The 23512-nt window shown below is 44.6% G+C and overlaps 1 protein-coding gene across 2 annotated transcripts in view; it reads left to right on the forward strand.

Annotated features, from left to right (window-relative positions):
- The window catches only part of SPTY2D1 (SPT2 chromatin protein domain containing 1), a 268481-nt gene that overhangs the window by 56656 nt on the left and 188313 nt on the right, over positions 1-23512 (forward strand). For both annotated transcript variants that reach the window (XM_069223758.1, XM_069223759.1), the window contains one exon: positions 16492-19026. In XM_069223758.1, the coding sequence (XP_069079859.1) occupies positions 16492-19026 (2535 nt within the window). The remainder of the gene's footprint in view (positions 1-16491; positions 19027-23512) is intronic.

Here is a 23512-nt window from a genome sequence, read left to right on the forward strand (position 1 = left end):
ATTCGATCAGGTGAACTGGTTATTTCTGCAGGTCGCAATTGAGCTATATGGACTAGGGAACACTTTTATTAGAGCGATTAAAGAGCTGTATTGATCTCCGATAGAGAGAATCCTGATTAATGATATGCTGTCTCAGGAAGTACTCATTGGACGAGGAACACGTCAGGGCTTCCCTTTGTCCCCTTTGCTTTTTGATTTATATATTGAGCCCCTTGCAATATTATTAAGTAACAGGAATATTCTCTAATTTCAGAGTAGTGGCTGGGAAAAGAAAGTAGCGTTGTATGCAGATGACCTGATGATTTATACCAGGGATCTTGATCTTTCTCTCCCCCCTATTAATTTGTTGATAGAACACTTTGGGAGAATGTCGGGATGTAGTGTAAATGCTGAAAAAACAGAGATCATGTGTTGGAACATGATTTATGAATCCCCATTAGTTAAACAGGAGATTAGATATTTAGGAGTCCAGATTATGGGTAATCTATGTGATGTGGCAAGGGTGGATTTTGAGAAAGTTCATTTTGAAACTAAGAAACTCCTTAAGGCTTGGGCGTCTCTCCCTCTTTCTTTAATAGGTAGATCTAATATTCTGAAGATGTCTATTCTGCCAAAATTTAAATTTTTATTTAATACTATGGGAATACCATGGGAATTTAAGGCTAGTTGGTATACAAAACTACAGGGAGACCTATCTACGTTTGTCTGGGCATCTAAGGGAACAAGGATAGCATGGAAGAAGCTATGTAAGAAGGATTGGTGGGGGATAGCAGCACCGGATTTTTATAAGTACTATCTGGCCTTTCAATTAAAAAATATCAGGATCCTTTTGGGTAAGAAGTCGGAGTACACTCCTCTTTGGAAAGCTCTGACGGCACATCTCGAGGAAGGGGCTGAGTATTTTCTGTATAAATTTGGTCATCCAAGATTCTTTAAGAAGGTTAGACTTAAGATTCCAAGACAGGCTTGTAAGGTTTGGGCACAGACTCGGAACATATTAGGGATAGCTCCCAATTTGGGATTCACTTGGTACCCCGTTATGTCTTCTTGATAAATTATCTGTTCCATTGAAAGCAAATGGGGTGTTGCAGTGGTGACAGATTGTGAAAGATTCTGAACTGGTTCCCTGGCCCACATTTCTGGAGCAGGCGGGGGGGAACTATCTCTAAGTTTAAATATTATCAGTTGGCCAGCTGGATCAATTGACAGCTCCAGCTGGGTGGAGAAACTAATTCAGAGATCTGTAACTAAGGAAATCGCCGTTTGGTATCAAGCTCTTTTGGATGCAGTGGAAGAGGAGCCTCCTCTCCTGCTCCGGAAATGGGGGGAGGTTTTCCCAACTGTTGATATTATATCTTTGTGGCAAAAGTCGTGCCTAAATCTTTGGCTTACTGTTAAATCATCGGCAATGAGGAAGAACCACTTGTTAACTTTACATAGAGCATATTGGTCACCAGCCAGAATATCTTGCATTGGGAAATCTCAGAAAAACTGCCTGCGATGTAGCAATCCAAATGCGGATGAAATTTATATGTTTTGGAAGGGTCCTAGGTTAGGACATTTTTGGGAAGCTATCGAGAAAATTCTGAAGAAGATACTTGGTGAAGTAATGACATTAAATCCTCTTTTGGTTTTGTTTGGGGTTTGTGATCTAAAAGCTCAATCACAGCAGCATCTCCTGTTTGTGCTGATGCTTATCGCCCGGTGAGAAATTTGTTATAAATGGGTGTGCTGATTGCCTCCCACAACTCAGAAGTGTCAAAGATCGGTAAATCGACTGTGTAACTTGGATCGAGCTGGGTCTATTAGTAAAAGGGACCCTTTTTGGCTGGGGCGGGAAAATGTTTGTCAGAGCTTTATATGATTTGAGGTGTTTAGAGGTTTCTTTTCTTAGTCACGAAGTCCGATGATTATACTCCTTCCCTCTTACCATGTTTTGCTGTGCTTTGGCACCAGGCGAGTAATCGGTAGGGGGCAGCCAAAGATGCTGAAGGATCTGCGCTACCGAAAAACAGGAGGTGCGGCCTATTGATATTGACAGGATTTACATCTGGAGGCTAACGAGCGGAAGGTCCTTCCTGTATTGGCTTGGATAACGAGATGAGGACAAAAAAAAAAGGAACCGATCAGGGGTGTGAAAGCACCTAGGATGCCAGTGGTTGTTCATCAACTCGATCTCAGGAGAGTTATGCTGCAGGTGTCCTGCTGTTCTGGTGACGGTGCGGTTCATCTTGGCACTTTTCTGAATCCGAGGGGGACTGAATCTGCAAAGCATCATAAGTCCCTGTACTGCAGCCCTGCGTTTTCCGGTGAGAGCGTCTGTGCCTTCCCAGGCCACATACAACCGTGTGCTGTGATGCCAGTTCCTGCTTCTCCGTGGTCATTCACAGTGACACAATATAGCACTTAGGGTTCACTCCAGGGGGGTGGAGAAGAGGTAGAGGGGCCCAGGTCTCTGGCCTGTCCTGGCTCTCTCACGGGGCTGCTGGTCCTGTTTTCATCTCGGCAGGGAATATGGCACAATTCCTGGACTGCTGAGAGGGGGCGTCCAAGCCATGGGACATCTAGTGTGTGCTGAGTGATGGAATCACTGCAGGATTGAGTCACTAAGAGACCCCTTGAATATGATTGAGCACCGCCACAGTGGCCAGGGATCACCCCTTGTCAGTCCACAGGCTCAAAAGGCCTCTGGGAGGGGATCTGTACCTCTGCACCCAGTACCTCTCTGCTGGGCTTGTTAAGGCCACAGAAGGCCTCTAATCAGTAAGGCCTCACAGATTAGTAGTGACAGCCAAGGCTCACGCCAGACTTGTCTGTCTGCCCCAGAAGGCTGTTTCATTGTTCCCCCCCCCCCCCAGAGCTCATGTCTCTCAGTGAGGCAGAACTTATGAAGGATGTTAGGCACTGACTAGGGGCACCAGCAAGACACATCAACCATCTTGCTCTTCCGGCTGTGCTTCTCTGCAGTACATGATCCACACTGTTGGGTCAGGCTACTGTGGTAGGCCTGGAGCATTTAACTTCCAGACCCTGGGTACATTTTTTACCATATAGTAGGGACTGATAACCAAGCTAAAATATACTCTTTAGCAGAATGCCTATTAGACCGTGTTTTAAGGACGTTTTACCGTGGGCTTACAGGAGTAAAATGCACAGAGTTCTATAGGTAGCAAGACAGATGGTGCAAAAATCTGGTAGGACATCAAAAAGATGGTCGTTTTCTACTTTGCCTTCATTTTTCCCCAGACATGCACCCTCTTTGAAGACATGCTGAGAGGTGCAGTGCTGTGAACACAAATAATACATCTTATAATTGATTATACGGCTATTGCCTGTTGATGGATCATTTGCCTACCTACCTATGGTAATATGAGAAAAGAAGGCTGAGAGGCAGATAAGTTTCTCTCAACCATTAATATCTATAAATTCCACCATTACTCCATGTTCAGCCTTGACCAGATTGATTGGCCAGGGAAATAGCTCCGAGTAATCAGGATGCCAATACAACCTAATACTACAGGACTAAGAGTTAAAACATAAAAATAATGAATTTCAATTTCTATAAATTGTTGGATGAAAATGGGAATGAATGGCTAGATGAGGTGGCTATTGGTGGCTACAAACTTGCTACATGGGCACTAAAATGGTTGACCATATGGGGTTACTACTGTGGCCTTCTATGTCCTTGAGGAAAGGTAGAAATTGATAAACCTTAAAATAATATCTTGTTAATTGTTGGTACAGTAAAGTCTTTGACAGGGCTGTAACCTGACTGCATATGAAACTGGTATCCTGACTTTTTCTTTGTCGGCCCAGGTTAGCGCCCAAGTGTCTGTTCTGAAGCCTAAGCCTGTCCATTCTGAAGCCAACATCCAGTACCTCAAGGGAGTGCTCTCTTTGCTGACATGTTTCTTCTGTCCATTTCCTGGCTTGTTGACTGGTGGTGGCAGTTTACTGATATTTTAAGGATTAATTATCCTCAGCACGTTTTCTTGTTCCAGGAGGAAATGAGATCTACTGGTCACATTTATGTAAAACATCTGCTTCACAGTAACCCCAAGAACCTTGCATCGACTTTGACTTTTCCTGCATTGGTCAAGAATATGTGTACATAGCATGTGTGGCTCTTTCGTGTCCCCAAGAATGTACATTGTGTCTATGTCTGCTGGGACCAGTAGGATCATTTTAGATGGTTTGACATGGTGCAACATGCAGTGTGGATATCTGTGCTATTATTGCCTCGTCCCTGTTATTGCTTTGTGAGATTTCATTCTTCGAGGAATCCCATAGGAAGGGGATACAGTAGATAGTTGGGCACCTATCTATTACTTGTGGTGCGGTTATTGATCCCTGTATTTATTCTATTAACGTTTTCAGTATTTCATTTTGCTGTGGGATTAAAATACTTATTTTCTTTTACTCTACCAGCAATGTGGTGGACATTCTTTGCCCCGCAGAGAAACCTTTGACTGCTCACCCTCATTACCTTAAGTCACATTTAGAAGGGATGTACTATGTGTTTGAAGAGCCCCAATAGAATGGGCACCAAAGGTGAATGCCCCAAACCACTGCAGATGTGCCCCTCTAATCCCTAGGTACCCTGTGGCAGCCTGGATAAGCTCTAATGTAGGTGGAAGGGACTTTAAGCACATTTTTAATTTATCCAGTGAACTGTTACAGTTCACTAAGAAGGTTAGGGAAAAGGTCTCGAGACTTTGGATAATCTCTTGGAAAGGTTACATTGGGGTGACCTAAGTGAGCTCAAGTCTCCTCTGTTTTTTTCAACTTATTGAAAGACTTTTGCTAGGTTGGATAGTCCACCCATTCCAGTTGAAGATGCTTTGCCTGATGCTGAAGCTTGTGGGGTATAAACAATCTAAGGGTGTCTATGGTCAAGGTGACGATTTGGATAGCTTACTAATAAAATTTTAAGTTTAGGAGTAATATCCAAGCTAACAATGCATTTTGTGGTTTCAATAATGGCATGCTGTTAGATTATATTTTTATGATTTTTCTCCTCTGTGCCCTGCCACGGAAGAAGGCGCATCTTTTCCTACTATTACGTGCTAGGCAGCAGAGGTCCTTGTCCTGAAGCTACCCTCTGTTGATATTAAGACCAGCAGATCCTAACTGAGGTGATTCAGCAGGGGGTAAGCTCTGCAGATCCCCCAACCCTCTTTAATGGGGCCCTCCCCAATGTTCTCCTGGAGGCCTGGGCTGAACCCTGAACTGCTGCTCCCATGCACTGACCCATTGCCCGAAGTCATCGCCCCTGAGGTCCCAGCATTCCTGTTCACTATCCCTCTCCCGAGATCCTGGTGGAGCAGGCCTCAAAAACCAAGATAAATCCAAGCACATCCCCTTCCACCACAATATAGGGAGTCCAAGAGACTTGATATCTTTGGGTAGAGGATCTTCTCTTCCACCAGTTTGGCATTGCAGTCAGTGTACACTGCATATCCTTTGCTCGGATACACCAAGGCCTTGTGGGAGTCATTAGCACAGCTGTTGCCCATACTTCCTGAGGAGGGTTGGGCCACCTTGAAACGGGCATTGTTTGTTGGCAGAAATGCAGCAGAGTTCGCCATTAGGTGTGGACTGGACACATGATTAGGCAGAACCATGGCCTCTAAAGTGGGCACTCCGCCGCCATGCCTGGTTGTGGTCCACGGAGTTTTCAGGGGATGTCCAATTGTCTTTAATAGACATGCCCTATGACAGCTTCCACCTCTTTGGCGACAAGGCTGGCACTGAGCTCAAGCTCTTCAAAGAGAGCCAAGTCACTGCTAGAACCCTGGCCTTCTCCGTAGGCTCCCACAAACAGCAGCCGTTTTCGCCATCTCCGTAAACCACAGTCAGGCTGCAATGGGTGTCTGCAATATCAGTCTTAACCCCTAGGCCAGCAAGCCTCCCAGTCGTTTTGTGACCGGGGCTCAAATCCCATAGAGGACACACGACACACACTGTCTAGTCCTCCACCCCATTGGCAGCAGGATCCAGTACTACCTGATCCAATGGCAAGCTATAATGTCAGGCAAGTGAGTGATACAGATTGTTCAGAAGGGTATACCTCTCTTCAATGGAGACTCCACTACCCTTGCCACCATCCCCCAGACAGCTGACTGAGGAGCATCTATTTTTGCTTCATCAAGAAGTGCAGACTAGGTTGGGAAAAGGAGTCATTGAAAGAGTGCCAGCTTCAGAAGCGGGATGTGGTTGCCGTTTCTGCTACTTCTGGTGCCTTCATCCTATACCATATCTTTAACCTCTGTGTGCCTTTCTAAAGAAAGTGAAATTCAAGATACTCAAATTGGCTCACGGTCTGTCTTCCCTGGAACCCAGAGACTGGTTGGCAGTGTTGGACCTCCAGGGCGTATATTTCCACTTTCCTGTCCTGCAGGTGTTGCCTGCAGTTTATGGTAGGCCAGACGCACTACCAGTTTGCTGTGCTACCCTTTGGCCTTAGCAGTGCCCCTCAGGTGTTCACAAAAGTGATGATGGTGGTTGAAGCACACATGTGGAGGTCGGGAGGTTCCAGTCTTCCTCTACCTTGATGACTGCCTGTTGAAGACCGGCTCGCCTCTAGCAGTTGTCACTCACCTCCAGACTACGGCAAACCTTCTGCTTTTGCAGGGGTTCACTAATATTCTGCCAAAGTCACACCTGACTCCCTCACAGATGCTCCCGTTCATCTGAGGCATCCGGGACAGTGTACAGTTCTTTGCCTACATTCTGGAGCGTGGAGTCCAGGACGTTCTGGCTGTAATCCTAACGTTAAGACCTCAGTTCTGGGTTTTGGTGAACTGACACTGAGGCTACTGGGACTGATGACATCCAGCATCCTGCTGGGGAAGCAAGCTCCATTGGAATATGCAGGCTCTGCAGTGAGATCTGACGTCCCAGTGGGCATACCACCACCTGGATCTCTCCAATCTGGTCCAGATTTCGGAGAAGACATGAAAGATCTGCAGTGGTGGTTAGCGAACTGTGATTGGAACGGTGGCAGACCCCTCTCCCTTCCCCACCAACAACTGACAGTAGTGACCTATGCATCAATTCAAGCTTGGGGTGGTCACCTGGGAGAGGTGAAGATCAGAGGACTAGTCTCCAGTGGAATCCCAGCTCCACATAAGCCATTTGGAGCTAAGGCCTATCCACTTGGCATTGAAAGCATTCCTTTCCTTCATCAAAGAAAGGATGGTTCAGGTGTTCACGTACAACACCACTGCCATGTGGTATTGCAACAAACAGGGCTGAGTGGTGGTGTCATTCTACCTCCCTGTGTCAGGAGGCCCTGTGCTTCTGAATTTGGCTGAAGCAACAGGACGTTTTCCTGGTCATACAGGACCTGGCAAGATGTGTGAACGCCAGGGCAGACAAACTCACCCGTTGATACCTTGCTTTATAAGAATGACGTCTACTTGCGGACGGTGCAAGTTCTGTTTCGAGAATTGGAAGAATCTTGGCTCGATTTATTTGCTAGTACAGAGAATGCGCAATGTCAGCACTTCTGCACGCTGGAGTTTCCAGTGTGGTGGTGTTGGTAAAATGATGGCCATATCTTCCAAATTAGGGTACCTTGAGTATTTTCCAGAAGTGTATTAAAATGTAACAGTCCAGTGAACTCTGAACCCACTCACTGATAGTTTGTCAAAAGTGATGTGATGTCACTCCCCCTATTTAATTGCGTCAAATATCTTGTGATGTCATTTCCTGTGATGCAAGCTGTTTGAACTGTAACATCACAGGAGGTGACACAGGTCAATAAGCGTGTAAAGTCACTTCCACTCTGTTAGAAATGGGATCTCTAGTTGGCAGAGGACCACAGTACTAGACAGGGTAAGACACGCACAATCCAAATTATCCTGTGCCTACCCTCTGGTAGCTTGGCACTGAGTAGTCAGGCTTAACTTAGAAGGCAATGTGTAAACTATTTGTACAATGCAATAAATCATACAGAAACACAGTGAAAACACCAAAAAGAATGCACAGGTTTAGAACAAATGTAAGATTTATCTGGTTAAATTTAGGTCAAAATAGTAAAGATTCAAAAAGCACAAGTTGAGATCACTTTTGCAAGATTAAAAAGGGTATTAAATCTTAGAAAGTAACAGTTGTCTCTTGTTCGCACAAAGTACCTGGTTGCGCTAAAAATAGCATGCATGGAGACTGCTGAGGAGGAGATGCGTGGAAAAATATGATGTGCGTCGGAATGTTTGCTGTGGCACAGACGATGCATCGTTACTTTCCATGCCGCAAGGGGCTTTGAGTCGATTTCCGGCGCACAGTGTTGGTTCCTCACTCCAATGTGGGGATCTTTTTGGTGCCCAGGGATGATGCGTGGAAATTCTGGGTGTGCGGGACAAAGTCACAGGCATTGCGTTCATCCGGTATGGTAGTGTGTCAAATTTTCTGTCGCGTGGCACGCGCTGCGTCGATTCTTCACTTGAAAGTCAGGCTGTGCCATACTGGCTTGCCTGTGCAGCAATTTTCTCGTCGCAAGGTGGGCTTTGCATAGTTTCCGGCAGACTGTGCATCGATTTTCTGCGCATAAGGAGTTCCGTGAAGAGATGAAGTCTTTTGGGGTCCTGAGACTTCAGAAAACAGAAGGCAAGCTCAATCCAGGCCCCTGGAGAGCACTACTCAGCAGAGTCAGAGGGCAGCAAGGCAACAGCAGGGCAGCAATCCTTCTCAACAAACAGTCCAGATGAGTCCTTTGAGCAGCCAGGAAGTTTCTCTTGACAAGTTGCAGGTTCAAGTCCAGAAGTGGCTGATTTGGTGGGGTTAGAGAGCCAGTTTATATACCCCAAAATGCCTTTGAAGTGGAGGAAACTTCAAAGAGTGGTTTTGAAGTGCACAAGGTCCCCTTTCAGTACAGGTCTGTCTGCCAGGGTCCCAGTAGGGAGTTTGGCAGTCCATTGTGTGAGGGCAGGCCGCTATCCTCTGAACTGTAAGTGTCAGGCCCCCGCTCTTCCAGCCCAGGAAGACCCATTCAGTATGCAGATGTGTCTGAGTGTCCTGTGCTTGTGGTTGTCTGGGTGGATTGCACAAGGGAGCTGTCGACCAGCCCAGATGTGGATTGGAGACAGGCTGTAAGGCACAGATGTATTTTAAGTGCAGAGAAATGCTCAATTTATACAAGTAACACAAAAGGATGATGGACAGAGTGCTGAACAATGCAAACACTCACTCCCCAGTCACAGATCTGGGTTTAATCTATCATTAGTTTGCTCACCATGCCACCCCAGTTTGGATCCAGCCATATGCAAATCAGTCTTGACCCTGTTCCTCATGGGAACAGTCCAGCCCGAACACAGTAAGCATAGGACCCACGTCTAGGCATACCCTTCCCACGTAGGGCAACTTCATCAACACAAAAGGATGATGGACGGATGCCCTGAAACCGGTCCCAGGATGCTTGTTTCCGGTCCAGGGTCATCCTTTTGTGTTGCTAAAGTTGCCCTAAGTGGGAAGGGTATGCCCAAACATGAGTCCCGAGCTCACTGTGCCTCTGGATTCAAGGTAGCCTGGCTGATGAAGGGTGATAACCTGAAACCGGTCCCAGGATGCTTGTTTCCGGTCCAGGGAGGACTTGGCCTGGCAGTTCGGGCTGGACTATTTCCGTGAGGAACAGGGTCAAGACTGATTTGCATATGGCTGGGTCCAAACTAGGGTGTCATGGTGAGCAAAAGAACGATGGATTAAAACCAGATCTGTGACTGAGGGTGAGTGTTTGCATTGTTCAGCACTCCGTCCATCATTTTTTTTGTGTCACTTTCTAAAAGTGGCATTTCTAAAATAGTAATATAAAATCCAACCTCCCCAATAAGCAGGATTTTGTATTGTCTTTCTGGCCATACTAAATCTGACCTGGTTACTCCTTTCTGAACAGAATCTATCACTCAAACAGTATATGATTGTTTCCCTAATGCTATCCTATGAAAGGAAGAGGCCTCACAGTAGTGGAAAACCAATTTGAAGAATTTTCCACTACCAGGACATATAAACCACACATGTACATGTCCTGCCTTTTAACTACATAGCACCCTGCCCTATGGGTTACCTAGGCCCTACCTTGGGGGTGACTTATATGTAGAAAAAGGTGAGATTAGGACTTGGCAAGTACTTTTAAATGCCAAGTCAAAGTGGCAGTGAAACTGTGCACACAGGCCTTGCAATGGCAGGCCTGAGACACGGTTAAGGGGCTACTTATGTGGGTGGCACAACCAGTGCTGCAGGCCCACTAGTATTCAATTTACAGGCCCTGGGCACATGTAGTGCACCTTACTGGAGACTTACAAGTAAATCAAATATGCCAATTGGTATGAACCAATGTTACCATGTTTGTAGGGAGAGAGCATGAGCACTTTAGCAATGGTTAGCAGTGGTAAAGTACGCAGAGTCCTAAAACCAGCAAAAACAGTGCAGAAAAGTGGAGGGAGGCAGGCAAAAAGTTGGGGGATGACTACCCTGAGTCTGTCAGGTCTAACACACCTCCACTACAGAGTGATGGTGAGTGTTACACTGCTCCCTACCATCGCTTGACTTGAGTCATGGTTCCTGTGGACTTACCCTTTCAACATCTAGGCTTGTCTTCTAGATACTTGAAAGGTTTCCAGAAGTCATCCACTAGAGTCCAGTATGAATGCAAATGACTGAAGCTTTGTCACAGACTTTAGCATACAACATCAACCTGCTGATGTTGTGACTTTTTTTGTGCCACCTGTGAGATTGGTGGTCGGATGGATACCTACAAGCGCATATCTTACACGACCTAAAAGAAAAAGCCTGTGGAATTCTTCTCCACAGCAGAAGAAATGATCACCTTACAGGCCAAATACATCTGTTCGTACAGCATGGCATCTTGCCACCTGACTGGAGCTGTAGTATCTCTTCTCTAGGCTGATGTACAAACCTTTCGAGATAATGGCATCCTGGAAGTAGACTCCCACGAGAGCTTCGGGTCATTTTTGGCTCCACTAGAATATGGTGTATTTTTTTTTTTTTTTTTTTTTTTAATATGTGACCCTTCCTTGACAAAACAAAATAAGCAGTTACGTAGATGTGGCGCTAGATACTGCAGGGAATCCTTATGTGCAGAACAAGCAACGTAGACTTATCATTGCTTTTTATTTTGATTCCCAAAAATAGACCCAGCTTTGTGAGTTTCTTTGGAAAACAAATAAGCAAGCTAAAGATTCTGACCGGTTTAACGTGCTGCAGTCGCATGGGTGACCAGCCAGCACGCTTTCTTATTGCCAAAACTGCTTCAGCCGTGCCAACAGAACCATAATAGTGGGTATAATTGTGGTAGTATAACTGTCTCAGGTATGTAGAGACAAGTAGGTACAATTAAATCTTGTATGTGGGCTCGTTTTTTCACTACCCACAAAAAGATGGATCTAAACACATCGGAGGGGTTCTGAGCCACTATCATTATAGGTGAAATGAGTGTGTGAGAAAAAATTGCAGGCAGCCCAGGTTCTGTGTGTGTGTGTGTGTGTATGTATATATATATATATATATATATATATATATATGTATATGTGTGTATATGTACTGTACAGGAGTGCTGTTTGTATCCAAAGTTTGAGGAGGTTGGGGTGAGGGTGGGAGGTAAATGTTCCAGATTTAAAACCAAAGTAACTCACTGCTTGCAGCAAATGTTTGTTTTAACTATACTTACAGCTGTGTAAGTATATTTATAGCCCAAATATAAAGACTGATGGCAGTGTACATTAGAAGCAGTACTACCTTTCTACAGTATTGATGAAATTTTAGGAACTTTTTTGGAATTTTTTGAATACGAAAATACGAAGGGAGAACTTGTAATTTCATTTACAGCGTGCGTTAAAAAAGGTTAGACTACTTACAAATAACACAGCAGGTGTACTGCTTTCTGAGTGACAATCTCTACTGACCTTTTAGCCCTGGCAGTGTGATGACTGGCGGTCATGGTAGTGCTTTTCTAGACAAGGGGCACAGGAAGTTTTGCCCCCATCAATGGGGAAGACTGCTTACTGACACCTCCAGTGATGATTCAATCATTTGCACATAGCTGTGGTTCTTGCTGTAACCTGTTTGGGTATAGGGGCATATCGTTCACATGGGAACTGGTCGATGGCGTGGGTTGGTTAGACCTTGGGTGTGTATTGCACAAATTGTTGATCTCATGTGTTTGAGCTGTTGATGTCTCTCTGCATGTATACCTTCCTAACCCCCTGCCCAAACCCTGTGTATTTGGTGGTTGAAGGTCGTTTCCACCACATTCACTTAGTCTATTGAAGATTTCCCCAGGTTGGGGTGAAACTCTGCTACCTCCCACTTCCACTGTTTCAGTCATTGCCTTTTTTTGTAATTGTAATTGTAATCGTATTTATATAGCGCTTACTATCCCTGACGAGGCGTTGAAGCGCTTTTCGATGAGTAGCACGCTACTCCGGAACCCAACAAGAATTAGTGATGGATTAGTATCGTTAAATAATGAGTACAGTTTTAGTATTATTATGAGTTAATTTGAGCCGCGGATATGAGAGTTTGTTAGTGAGACTGGAGTAATGCAGGGGTGGAGGAGGAAGTAAATCCAGAGGTGTTAATTGGGAGTATATCCTTCATTTACTCAACCCAACGGCTTAGGATGAGTAAAGGGGGGTGGAGGGGGAAGAGTATGTGGAAGGGTTAGGGAGAGCATAGTAGCAGGGTGAGATGAATGCAGGAGAATTTAGTAGGGTTGTGTGGGAGGTCACAGAGGTAGAGTGAGGTTTGGTGAGTTAGATGTGGAGGGAAGAGCTTAGGCAGAGATATTTAGGAGATTAAAGTGGTAGAAGAGATTTGGGATGAGTCAGAGTGAGAAAGGAGGATAGTTTGATAGAGGCATGACATAAGAGTGATGAGTAGATAAGTGTGATAAGATGAGAGCAGGAATTCAATGATCCACGAACATGCCAAGCACAGAAACAATATATATATATATATATATATATATATATATATATATATATATATATATATATATATATATATATTGCATCAAAAGTTTAGCCGTGCACTCCACCAGGGTGAAAATAATTCTTGAGTTTTATTTGAAACAAAAAAGAACAGAACAACGCGTTTCGACCGGATGGTCTTTGTCAAGTTGAACTTGACAAAGACCATCCGGTCGAAACGCGTTGTTCTGTTCTTTTTTGTTTCAAATAAAACTCAAGAATTATTTTCACCCTGGTGGAGTGCACGGCTAAACTTTTGATGCAATAATTACTCTTGGGTTGGTTCACCCAGAGCTGTAGCACCGGTACTCGTTGAGCGCGGCGCCTTTTAACGAACCGCGTTGCTGTTTGATATATATATATATATATATATATACATATGCACATACAATACATAATTGGAAACATGGGTAAAAAAATACTTAGTCAGACAGGTTTAAAGAGTCTGTGTGTATTTTATTGTTATGACATAGTAGCAATACATATTTTCCAAAGAAGCTATAAATAAATAGAAATATACATATAATCTGAAAAAATATTTATCCACATAGGCATATGCAGTTTATAGTTGTTTGAAAAAGGTGGTTATGAAGGAAAGAGTCAACTCTTGAGTAGTTTTCTGAAGACAAGAAAGTTATCTGTGGCTCTTATAGTTGGGGGTAATGAATTCCATAGTTTGGCTGCTTGGACGGAGAAAGGATGTACCACCTATAGTCTTTTTCTTCTATGGTGGTGTTCTAAGGCGGGGTGCCAGTCTTGAGCGGAGGGTTCTTTGTTGGATGTATTTGGTCATTTTCTTTCTGATAAAAAGCGGTCCTGTTCCATGTATAGCTTTGTGGGCGATACAAAGCAGCTTGAAAGTGCATCTTCTGGCAACGGGTAACCAGTGTAGTGCTCTCAAGGCAGGGGAGATGTGGGCTTGCGGCTTTATATGTAGTAGTAGCCTGGCTGTGGAATTCTGGATACGTTGTAGTTTTTTCATAACAGATAGAGATGATCAATGGTAGAGGCTATTGGCATAATCCAGTTTGGATAGTACAAGTGAGATGGTAGCTTGCACCTTGTGTGGAAATCCGAGGTGGGGGAAGATGCGTCGTAAAGTCTTTAAGGTGATGAAGCTTGTGCGTGCTAATTTGTCTACTTGGGCATTCATAGTTAACTTGGAATCCATGGTTATTCCTAGGTTTTTAACTTCCTTGGATAATTGAGGAGGTGGTCCGAGATAGTCAGGCCAGACGCACAGAGGGTCATAACTTTTCCAGTCACCACATATGAGTATTTCTGTTTTGGAGGTATTTAGTTTGAGATGGCTCCAGGTCATCCACTGATCAACGGCTCTGAGGCAACTGAAGATTTGTGAGTTTTCAATGTTTTTGGGGTCTTCTAATTTAAGTAGTATTTGTGTGTCATCTGCATAGTTGTAGCATGTGAGATGGAAATCATTGATCAGTTCTGGTAAAGATATCATGTAGATGTTGAAAAGCAAAGGTGAGATGATTGACCCTTGGGGGACCCCTGCTTTTGTGAGGTAGGGTGCGGCCGAGAAGGGGGGGCGAGTGGATGATATTTGCTCTTTTTTAAAGATAGGAAGTAATCCAGTCGAGAGCAATCCCTTGTATGCCGGCTTCATGGAGTCTTTGAGTTAGGGCGTCATGGTCAACCGTATCAAAGGCAGCATGTATTCCTTCTGTTTCTTGTATATGAGACAATTATGTATTAAACTGTGTTGACATGCAGTTAGAAACAAACACATAGGACCAGTGAGGGTTTAAAAGATTTGCAAGAACAGCAAGATAGCTAGACTTCGGAAGGGGATGTCAAGTGAGACCTTTCACTAGATTTAAGAGCGCTTTTCACTGAGCCGAGTTTAAAAACAACCCTGAATAAAGCAGGCTTCATCCAGGGTGTGAAAACATACCAAGGTCTGGCAGAGGCATTGTGCTATAGTTGCATGTATACAGTGCTTTAGGTCCTGTCGAGATTTTGGACTGGTAGCAGGCTATTTTGTGGGATTGTTATGTTTTTTTTTTCTTTTTTTTTCTTAGTGTTTTATAAAGGGAGACCTTCTACTCTGTGTCTCCAGTAGCGGAAGATAGAACCCGCTCGTCACAGTCTTATATGGATTACGCTCCAGTACATCATCAATTCACCTCCAGGAAGGATTCTAGATTTTTTCTGCTATGGAATCTCTGAGCGCAGAGCCTTCCTTTATCTTTGCCAAGCCCAAGAGTTAGGGAGCAGACCCCCACCCAGAAGCTAAAACAGACAGAAGGGTTTAGACTCTGGTTAGAATGTAATCTACACCCCTGAACATAGGAGGGGGTCCTCGCAAAAAAAAAGTAAGGAATATCAAGATAGCATACTTTCATTGGAGGAAAAACACGGTTAGCCATAGTAATGTTCCCCACACATTACAAACTGAACATAGAGGAATAAACCCTGATGATGACTGATGCACAGCAGACGCCTGGGCGAGATTTTAGTAGCGTTCGTTCACAGACAGAAGATCAGTCACTAAATGGGCACATTGAGGCTGGGTACTCACATAAGACACAAAAGCCCTAAGATAATCGCATGTACAGTGTGAATTAAGACCCCCAAATGCAGGACGCAACGTTTTTCTGGTGCAGATGATTCTTGTGTTTCAGAACTTTCAGTTTCAGTATTCTTGTCTCCCTGGAGCCAGAAGGTCTAAGTTAACTAAATATCCAACATTCCTCAAATTTCTCTCTCTTAGTACTATTTGTGCTCCGAAACCAGATGGAGAAACTATTTTCTGAAAAACGCGGGTTTGCCTTTTTTCTTTTGGTACAGTAGGCTTCAAGGTGACATCACCGTGAGCCATACTGATCGTACCTTATGCTGACGCCCGAACAAAATCCCTTGGCTCACTCATAACATTAAAAGGTTAATCCACAGGCCCTGAACTGCTCAATAATGACAGTCTACTAGTTGCCCCTACAAAGACCGTTTAATAGGTTTACAGTACCCGTCTCTCACAGGCTACTGCACAGTTCTCACACAAAGGTAAGTTAGCTAACAGAGTGGTACAGGATCAAGTTGTAGCCAAAGGACACCGCCACATAAGTCTTGTAAAAGCAGAAGCCCAGACCCAAAGCTGCTATGGCTTTGCTTTATATGCTTGCTGACTGTCATTCACACTGTTTAATGATAAAATAAAATCCACATTCTTAATAAAGAGTTTACTACCCTGTTGTTAATAGTTCAACATGGTGGCACGTGATTTCCATGAGTTGGTTATAGTGGAAATGGGTATAAGAGTTAAAGGAAGTGTAGTAATACAGAAGTCAGCAAAAAGTTAACTTTAACTTTCTCATGAAACAAATCCACCTTTTCTTAGTGTACATCAGGTTGTCTTTCAGTATTTTATTAAAGATAAAACAAAACCATTAGTGAGATTGTAGTGTGTCAAATAACTGTACTTGTGGAGCTAGAAAATGTCATGGCTTACAGTTTATAATTTGTTTTTCTTATCCTTATGCAGAACTGGAAGAAAAAAGAAAAAAAGAACAACTTCTTGCTAAACGAAAAGAATTGAAACATGACAAAAAAGCAAGAGCCATGGCATCCAGGACAAAGGATAACTTTAGAGGATACAATGGTGTGCCAGTGGAGGAGAAGTCTAAAACAAATCACATTTTTGAAGAAAGGCAACCGGTGTCCAGTTCGAGTGCAGATGAGGAATGCATTTCTGAGGCAGAATCCTTTGAATACACTAAGACTGATTCGGAGCAGGAAGAAACTGAAGAGTATGAGGAAGTTGTCCCAGAGATAATAGAACCACCAAAAGTAGAAAAGAAACCAAAGCCACCTAAGAGGTTGCCCCCTCCCCCGCCCATTAACTTTACGGATCTGCTGAAACTGGCAGAAAAGAAACAACATGAACCAGTAGTAATGAAATCTGTGAAAAAGGTCGAAGAACGACCAAGAACTGCAGAGGAGCTAAAAGAGTTCGAGTATAAGGAAAGAAAACACAAGAAAGTATGTCTAGAGCAGGATGTGAAACGCATAGAAAAAGAGTCTAAAGGTGCTGGCGAATTTCACTCTTCAAAGCAAACCTATTCACAGAAAGATATTAAGTTGCATAATGTCAGCAAAGGTTCTGTAGAAAAGCATTCACTTTCAAAAGGAAATCGGTCATCTGAGAGTAGTTTTGAGAAGAAATCCAAAACGAATGTGTCAAATGACAAATCCACAAGTTCGACTGCCAAGTGTGTACCACTCGAAAAAGCAAGGACTGGACAGGGTGGGTCTCTTAAAACCCACTCTGGCAGTGGGAGCAGTAATCCTGGGTCAAATGTTAAAAATTCAGCATCAAAGCTAACTGTGAGTGGATCACTTAAAATCCCACTTGCAAAAGAAGTTGATTTGAAGAAAAGTAAGCCTATACCTTTTAAATCTGAAGCTCCTCCTTCCAATCACGATTTGAAGAAACATTCCAATTCGGGGAAAATTGTGAGCAAAACTAGCTCTAGCCATGTGCCTAGCAGTTCAGGTGCCCGTACAGTGCCGCCGATGAGCAGTTCAGGTGCAGGGTCATCGCGGCTGTCCAGCAGTTCAAACAGTGAGTCTTTACGGGCTGGTAGCAGTTCAGGTATCAAGCCGCCACAACGAGGTAACAGTGTAAGTTCTGGTCCAGCAAGGCCAGATACAACTTTGAGGGCTGGTTCACCCCGACCAGCCAGCAGCACAGGTACTGGCTTATTGCAGAAAGCAAGCAGTTTAGGTGGTGGGTCATTACGGCCAGGCAGCAGTTTGGGGACGATGTCATCACGTACAGTTAGCATTTCAGCCTCCGCTGGGTCATCACGACTGGCTGGCAGTTTGGCTCCTGGATCATCACGACCAGCCAGTAGTTCTGGGGCTGGGTCATCGCAGTCAACCAGCAATTCACACCCTGGTTTTACACAATCATCCAACACTTCAGGCCCTGGGTCTTCGCGACCATCTAGCAGTTCGGGCCCGGGGTCTTCACGACCATCTAGCAGTTCGGGCCCTGGGTCTTCGCGGCCATCCAGCAGTTCGGGCCCTGGGTCTTCGCGGCCATCCAGCAGTTCGGGCCCTGGGTCTTCGCGGCCATCCAGCAGTTCGGGGCCTGGGTCTTCGCGGCCATCCAGCAGTTCGGGGCCTGGGTCTTCGCGGCCATCCAGCAGTTCGGGGCCTGGGTCTTCGCGGCCATCCAGCAGTTCGGGGCCTGGGTCTTCGCGGCCATCCAGCAGTTCGGGGCCTGGGTCTTCGCGGCCATCCAGCAGTTCGGGGCCTGGGTCTTCGCGGCCATCCAGCAGTTCGGGGCCTGGGTCTTCGCGGCCATCCAGCAGTTCGGGCCCTGGGTCTTCGCGGCCATCCAGCAGTTCGGGCCCTGGGTCTTCGCGGCCATCCAGCAGTTCGGGCCCTGGCTCAGCTCGGCCAGATGCAATTTCAGGGGGAAGTTCAGGCAACAACACAAAATCTGGCTCTGAGAAATTGTCCTCATCTGGACGGTCAAGCAGCAGTTTGGGCAAGGAATCATCAAAGTCTACCAGTAGCTCAGGATCCGTGCAAATTAATAGCAGTTTGAGTGCAGAACATAAGCGGCCTACCCCTGGTTCTGTTGCAGGACTGGGACGACCTGTTAGCAGCTCTGTCTCTGGAGCTACAAAGCCTAGTGGCAAGTCTGTCTGTGGACCCGCCCAACAGGGTGGACTCGTACGACCAGTCAGCAGCTCTGGTGCTGCTTCTACACGTCCTGGTGGAAAATTGGGTTTAGAATCTGTGAAACAAGGAGTTAGGCCAGTGTCTGGCACCGGGAGGTCTGGTGGAGGATCAGCTATTGGATCTGGTTGCCATGGTGCTAACAGTGGCCTGAACGGCAGCAAATCTGTGTTGCAAAACAGTAAATCTGCACCATCCAAACCTAAATGCACTGTTGTGGCAGAAACAATCTCAACCAAGAACTTCGGTGCAAAACCAAACAACGGACCAATAAATGGAATGAGGCCCACGTCTGGCCCTGTACAAAGACCAATAATGCGGCCGGCAGGTAAAGTGTTAATATGTTTGAAAAAAATATTTACATTGTTTTTCTTGTGACAGTAATATTTTTAGTTTTTTGTTAATAAATACTGTCATAATTGGGATAGTTGTGAAATGAATTATTGCGAACAGCTAGTTTCAATGTTAATACAAATGTATACCTAAGCAAACTGTAGCATTTTATGAATTCTTCAGTTTTACAGATCAAGAAAAGAAACCTGGGGCTTCTGCATATATATTAAATTATATTTTATATTATACAGTTATATTTTGTTTGTCATGCAGTAGTTCTGAATGTGCTGCAAAAGAGTGTAAATTAAAGGGTAAATATGCATATTAGATTTACTTCTTGTGAGAATAGCTATCTTATTTGTGATGACCAGTTATTCTGCATATTCATTTGTAGTGCTTATCTTCTAAATCCCACAATGTGCACCTCTCTGCTTAAAGCAACCGTGATTTAAAAGAAGCTGTCAGTGAGTGGAATGTGTTTTGGCATCCAATTGTAAATTACAGATTTTCGTGCTTAATAAGCATTGCTATGTATTGTTCTACAAACTTTAAATGCAGGGGGCCTGCGTTTGTCTACTGCATAGCTGTTTTGATGCAGCATTGTTTAAAAAAGGAAGGGAAAAAAGCTGACAAAAGGATATTTGAATGTGCCTTTGAAAACTTTTTTTTTTTTCTTTTTTCTTTTTATTCAATAGGTGATGGATTTTAGAAATCTTTTTATGTAGCATTGAACTGTTTATCTCACTTGTGGTGGTACTATTTGACTATTCTTTCTGATATTGTTAACTCAAGGTTGCCTTTGCAACCTTCTTGAGGACTCTGAGTTGTCTTTGGTGCTTCCACTTATGTCAGAAGGTGTTTCTTATGGAATATCTACGTTATTTTCTTTAGCAGCTAACCTAGTATGTACCATTACTTGGAGAATTTTACATCGCATCATTAAATTGTGGTAAATACGTCGGCAGTCGTTTAGATTTGGGTGAAGAATTCCATTCCGCCCATGTAATTGACAGAATTTTGACGACTTCTTCTTACTCTTGTAACTCGGAGTTCCAGCGAAATTCCGCCAGTTGTTAGATGGGGGAATTTTTTTCTGGTCCATGGCTCCAAAAAGGTAAGTTGGTGAGCGGGTTTTTGTGTCCCCTAGCGCAATTGCTGGTTACTAATAGGATCCGGTGAGATTTTTCTAATGCGAGCAGTGGCAACTGTTTGTGGTCAGAAGGCTACAGTTCGAGTAGGAAATCTAATTGAGCAGCAGCAAAATCAACTTGAGTAGCAGTACCCTCTGGTGCACCTTGAAGTGCAGTTTTCACAGATTTTTCAGAGTGGAACATGCTCCTAGCGCTAAATCACAGCGTGAGCAGTGCAAGATACCTATTTCCGCACGTTGGCAGAACTCCATGGAATTTCACTGAGTTTTTATGTAACTAAGTGGAATTCCACATTCATATTCTGGGTGGTCCACCTACCCCTAGAGTTCATACAGTGCAGGTATGTTTTACTACTTTACAGTGGGAGTCCTTTACTTTGATGGTATGAACATTAAAAAAAAGTTTAAGTATGTGTAAAATATAAATTTGTTTCATAGATTACAACATTTCCTGGTTATTGTGGAGGAAACCTTCTATTCTGTTAAGGACCGAGAGGCAGCAATTATGCCTTCTAACGTAATTGTCCAACAGCAGCTCACAATAGATGCCAACAGTAGCCAATATTTTAATTGTTGCCTCATTCTTGTTTCTGTTTGGGTCCTTAACTAAGTAAAACATTAGCTACATATCATTGCAGAGTATAAGGTACATCTAACAGAATAACAACATAGCATAACAACCAGCTACTTAATCTGTAAACCTTTGGGTTGGACCTCCTGTCAGAAATTTCCTTGACTACTTCCAACAGGTTTGCTAATCCTCGCTTCTATGTCCTTAATAGAATTGAGCTTTTTTTACACAATAGCTAGAAATATTTCTCCTATGCCCATGCTGGAGGTGACAATTACGCTAGTTCAAAGCTTGCTCATCATTAACAAAGCCCCATCTCCCACTGGCATAAAGTAAAAATGCTTGAAGATAGAATCAGACACCCGTTCCACAGCCTTCATAATATCCTATAAATGAGCACCCACAGAAAAGGCGTTAGAAGCCGTAGTTCCTCTCACTGACTGTATGCCAAACATGGACACATGGGTCTCCGCTAGATAGGCGAGGTTGGTTATGGAAGAAGCAAAGTCAGGTGGGGGAACTGGCAGAATGGGCTTTTTCAAAACTATCAACAGTTTTTGAACCCCAGCAATAGCTTCCTAAGCCCTAATGCATTCTTCCACACATGACTTCGATGAATCCCTGAATTCTAGATAAGAAATCACCTTTTTGTTATCCTTGGTACGGCCCAACACTGTAAAGGTAACACCCGAGGATGTTAACATTCTGCCTGCACTAATATCGGCTACCCTTTTGTACAACACAAAGCAAGGTAACATGGCCAGCTTACCGGTTAATTCCTTCCTCTTCAGATAGTCGTTACTCTGCCATAGTAGGAAAAGGCTCAGTATCTTATTTACATCCCTAGAGTATTTCGGCCTGGGAGGGCACAGAGATTCTGACTCCGTCCAACAACTGGCAAACTATGTGATGTTCCCCCAATGAGACACCATCCATATTGGAATGATCTGCTGATAACAGCTGATCTACATTAGGTTACTGACTTGTAAGCTTTATCTTCTGCTGCAGACTCAGAGAAAATACAAGACCCTAGACAGTGGATCCCAACCTTTTTTTTACTTCTGTGGACCCCCACTTTATCAATACTGGAACCCAGGGCCCCCCACTGAATCATTATTGGAAACCAGGGACCCCTCCATTGAGTCATTACCACATGCTGGGGACCTAATTTGTTTAAATTATTTAATTTGTTGAGCAGTCGCGGAACCCCTAAGGAGGCTTTGCGGACCCCCAGGGGTCCATGGACCACAGATTGTAAACCGCTGCCCTAGACCATTTCGGACCTCATGGGATCCCAGCCTTGTCCATACACCAAGCAAACAAATGTTACCAAGCTGTCCTGTGGTGCTTGATTATGTTCTCTGCACAAGCTTTCTCTGTGAGCTCAGAGTCCCGAAAAGCCTAGGACTGGCCATTGTTTGACCTGTCGGCCCTTGGCGTGATTTCTCCAGTCCTTTGGCTTCTGACGTTCTGTGCTGAATTTTGATTTTGCTGGCTTTAGGACTCTGGGCACTTTACCACTGCTGGCCAGTGCTAAATTGCAACTGCTCTGTTTTAAATGGTGTAAGGAAATTCCTCCTTGGCATGGTTACCCCCTGACTTTTTGCCTTTGCTGATGCTAAGTTTTGATTTGAAAGTGTGCTGAGGCCTGCTAACCAGGCCCCAGCACCAGTGTTCTTTCCCTAACCTGTACTTTTGTTTCCACAATTGGCACACCCTGGCATCCAGGTAAGTCTCTTGTAACTGGTACCCCTGGTACCAAGGGCCCTGATGCCAGGGAAGGTCTCTAAGGGCTGCAGCATGTCTTATGCCACCCTGGGGACCCCTCACTCAGCACAGACACACTGCTTGCCAGCTTGTGTGTGCTAGTGGGGATAAAATGACTAAGTCGACATGGCACTCCCCTCAGGGTGCCATGCCAACCTCACACTGCCTATGAAGTATAGATAAATCACCCCTTTAGCAGGCCTTACAGCCCCAAGGCAGGGTGCACTAATACCATGGATGAGGACATAAGTGCATGAGCACTATGCCCCTACAGTGTCTAAGCCAAACCTTAGACATTGTAAGTTCAGGGTAGCCATAAGAGTATATGGTCTGGGAGTCTGTCATACACAAACTCCACAGCACCATAATGGCTACACTGAAAACTGGGAAGTTTGGTATCAAACTTCTCAGCACAATAAATGCACACTGATGCCAGTGTACATTTTATTGTAACATACACCCCAGAGGGCACCTTAGAGGTGCCCCCTGAAACCTTAACCGACTATCCGTGTAGGCTGACTAGTTTTAGCAGCCTGCCACACACCAGACATGTTGCTGGCCACATGGGGAGAGTGCCTTTGTCACTCTGTGGCTAGTAACCAAGCTGGTACTGGGTGAAGGTGCTTCACACCTCCCCCTGCAGAAACTGTAACACCTGCGGTGAGCCTCAAAGGCTCACCCCCTTTGTTACAGCACCCCAGGGCACTCCAGCTAGTGAAGTTGCCCGCCCGTCCGGCCACGGCCCCACTTTTGGCGGCAAGGCCGGAGGAGATAATGAGAAAAACAAGGAGGAGTCACTGGCCAGTCAGGACAGCCCCTAAGGTGTCCTGAGCTGAGGCGACTCTAACTTTTAGAAATCCTTTATCTTGCAGATGGAGGATTCCCCCAATAGGATTAGGGATGTGCCCCCCTCCACTCAGGGAGGAGGCACAAAGAGGGTGTAGCCACCCTCAGGGCTAGTAGCCATTGGCTACTAACCCCCCCAGACCTAAA

The sequence above is a fragment of the Pleurodeles waltl genome, chromosome 3_1 (genome assembly GCF_031143425.1).
Source record: "Pleurodeles waltl isolate 20211129_DDA chromosome 3_1, aPleWal1.hap1.20221129, whole genome shotgun sequence".
Lineage (NCBI taxonomy): Eukaryota > Metazoa > Chordata > Amphibia > Caudata > Salamandridae > Pleurodeles > Pleurodeles waltl.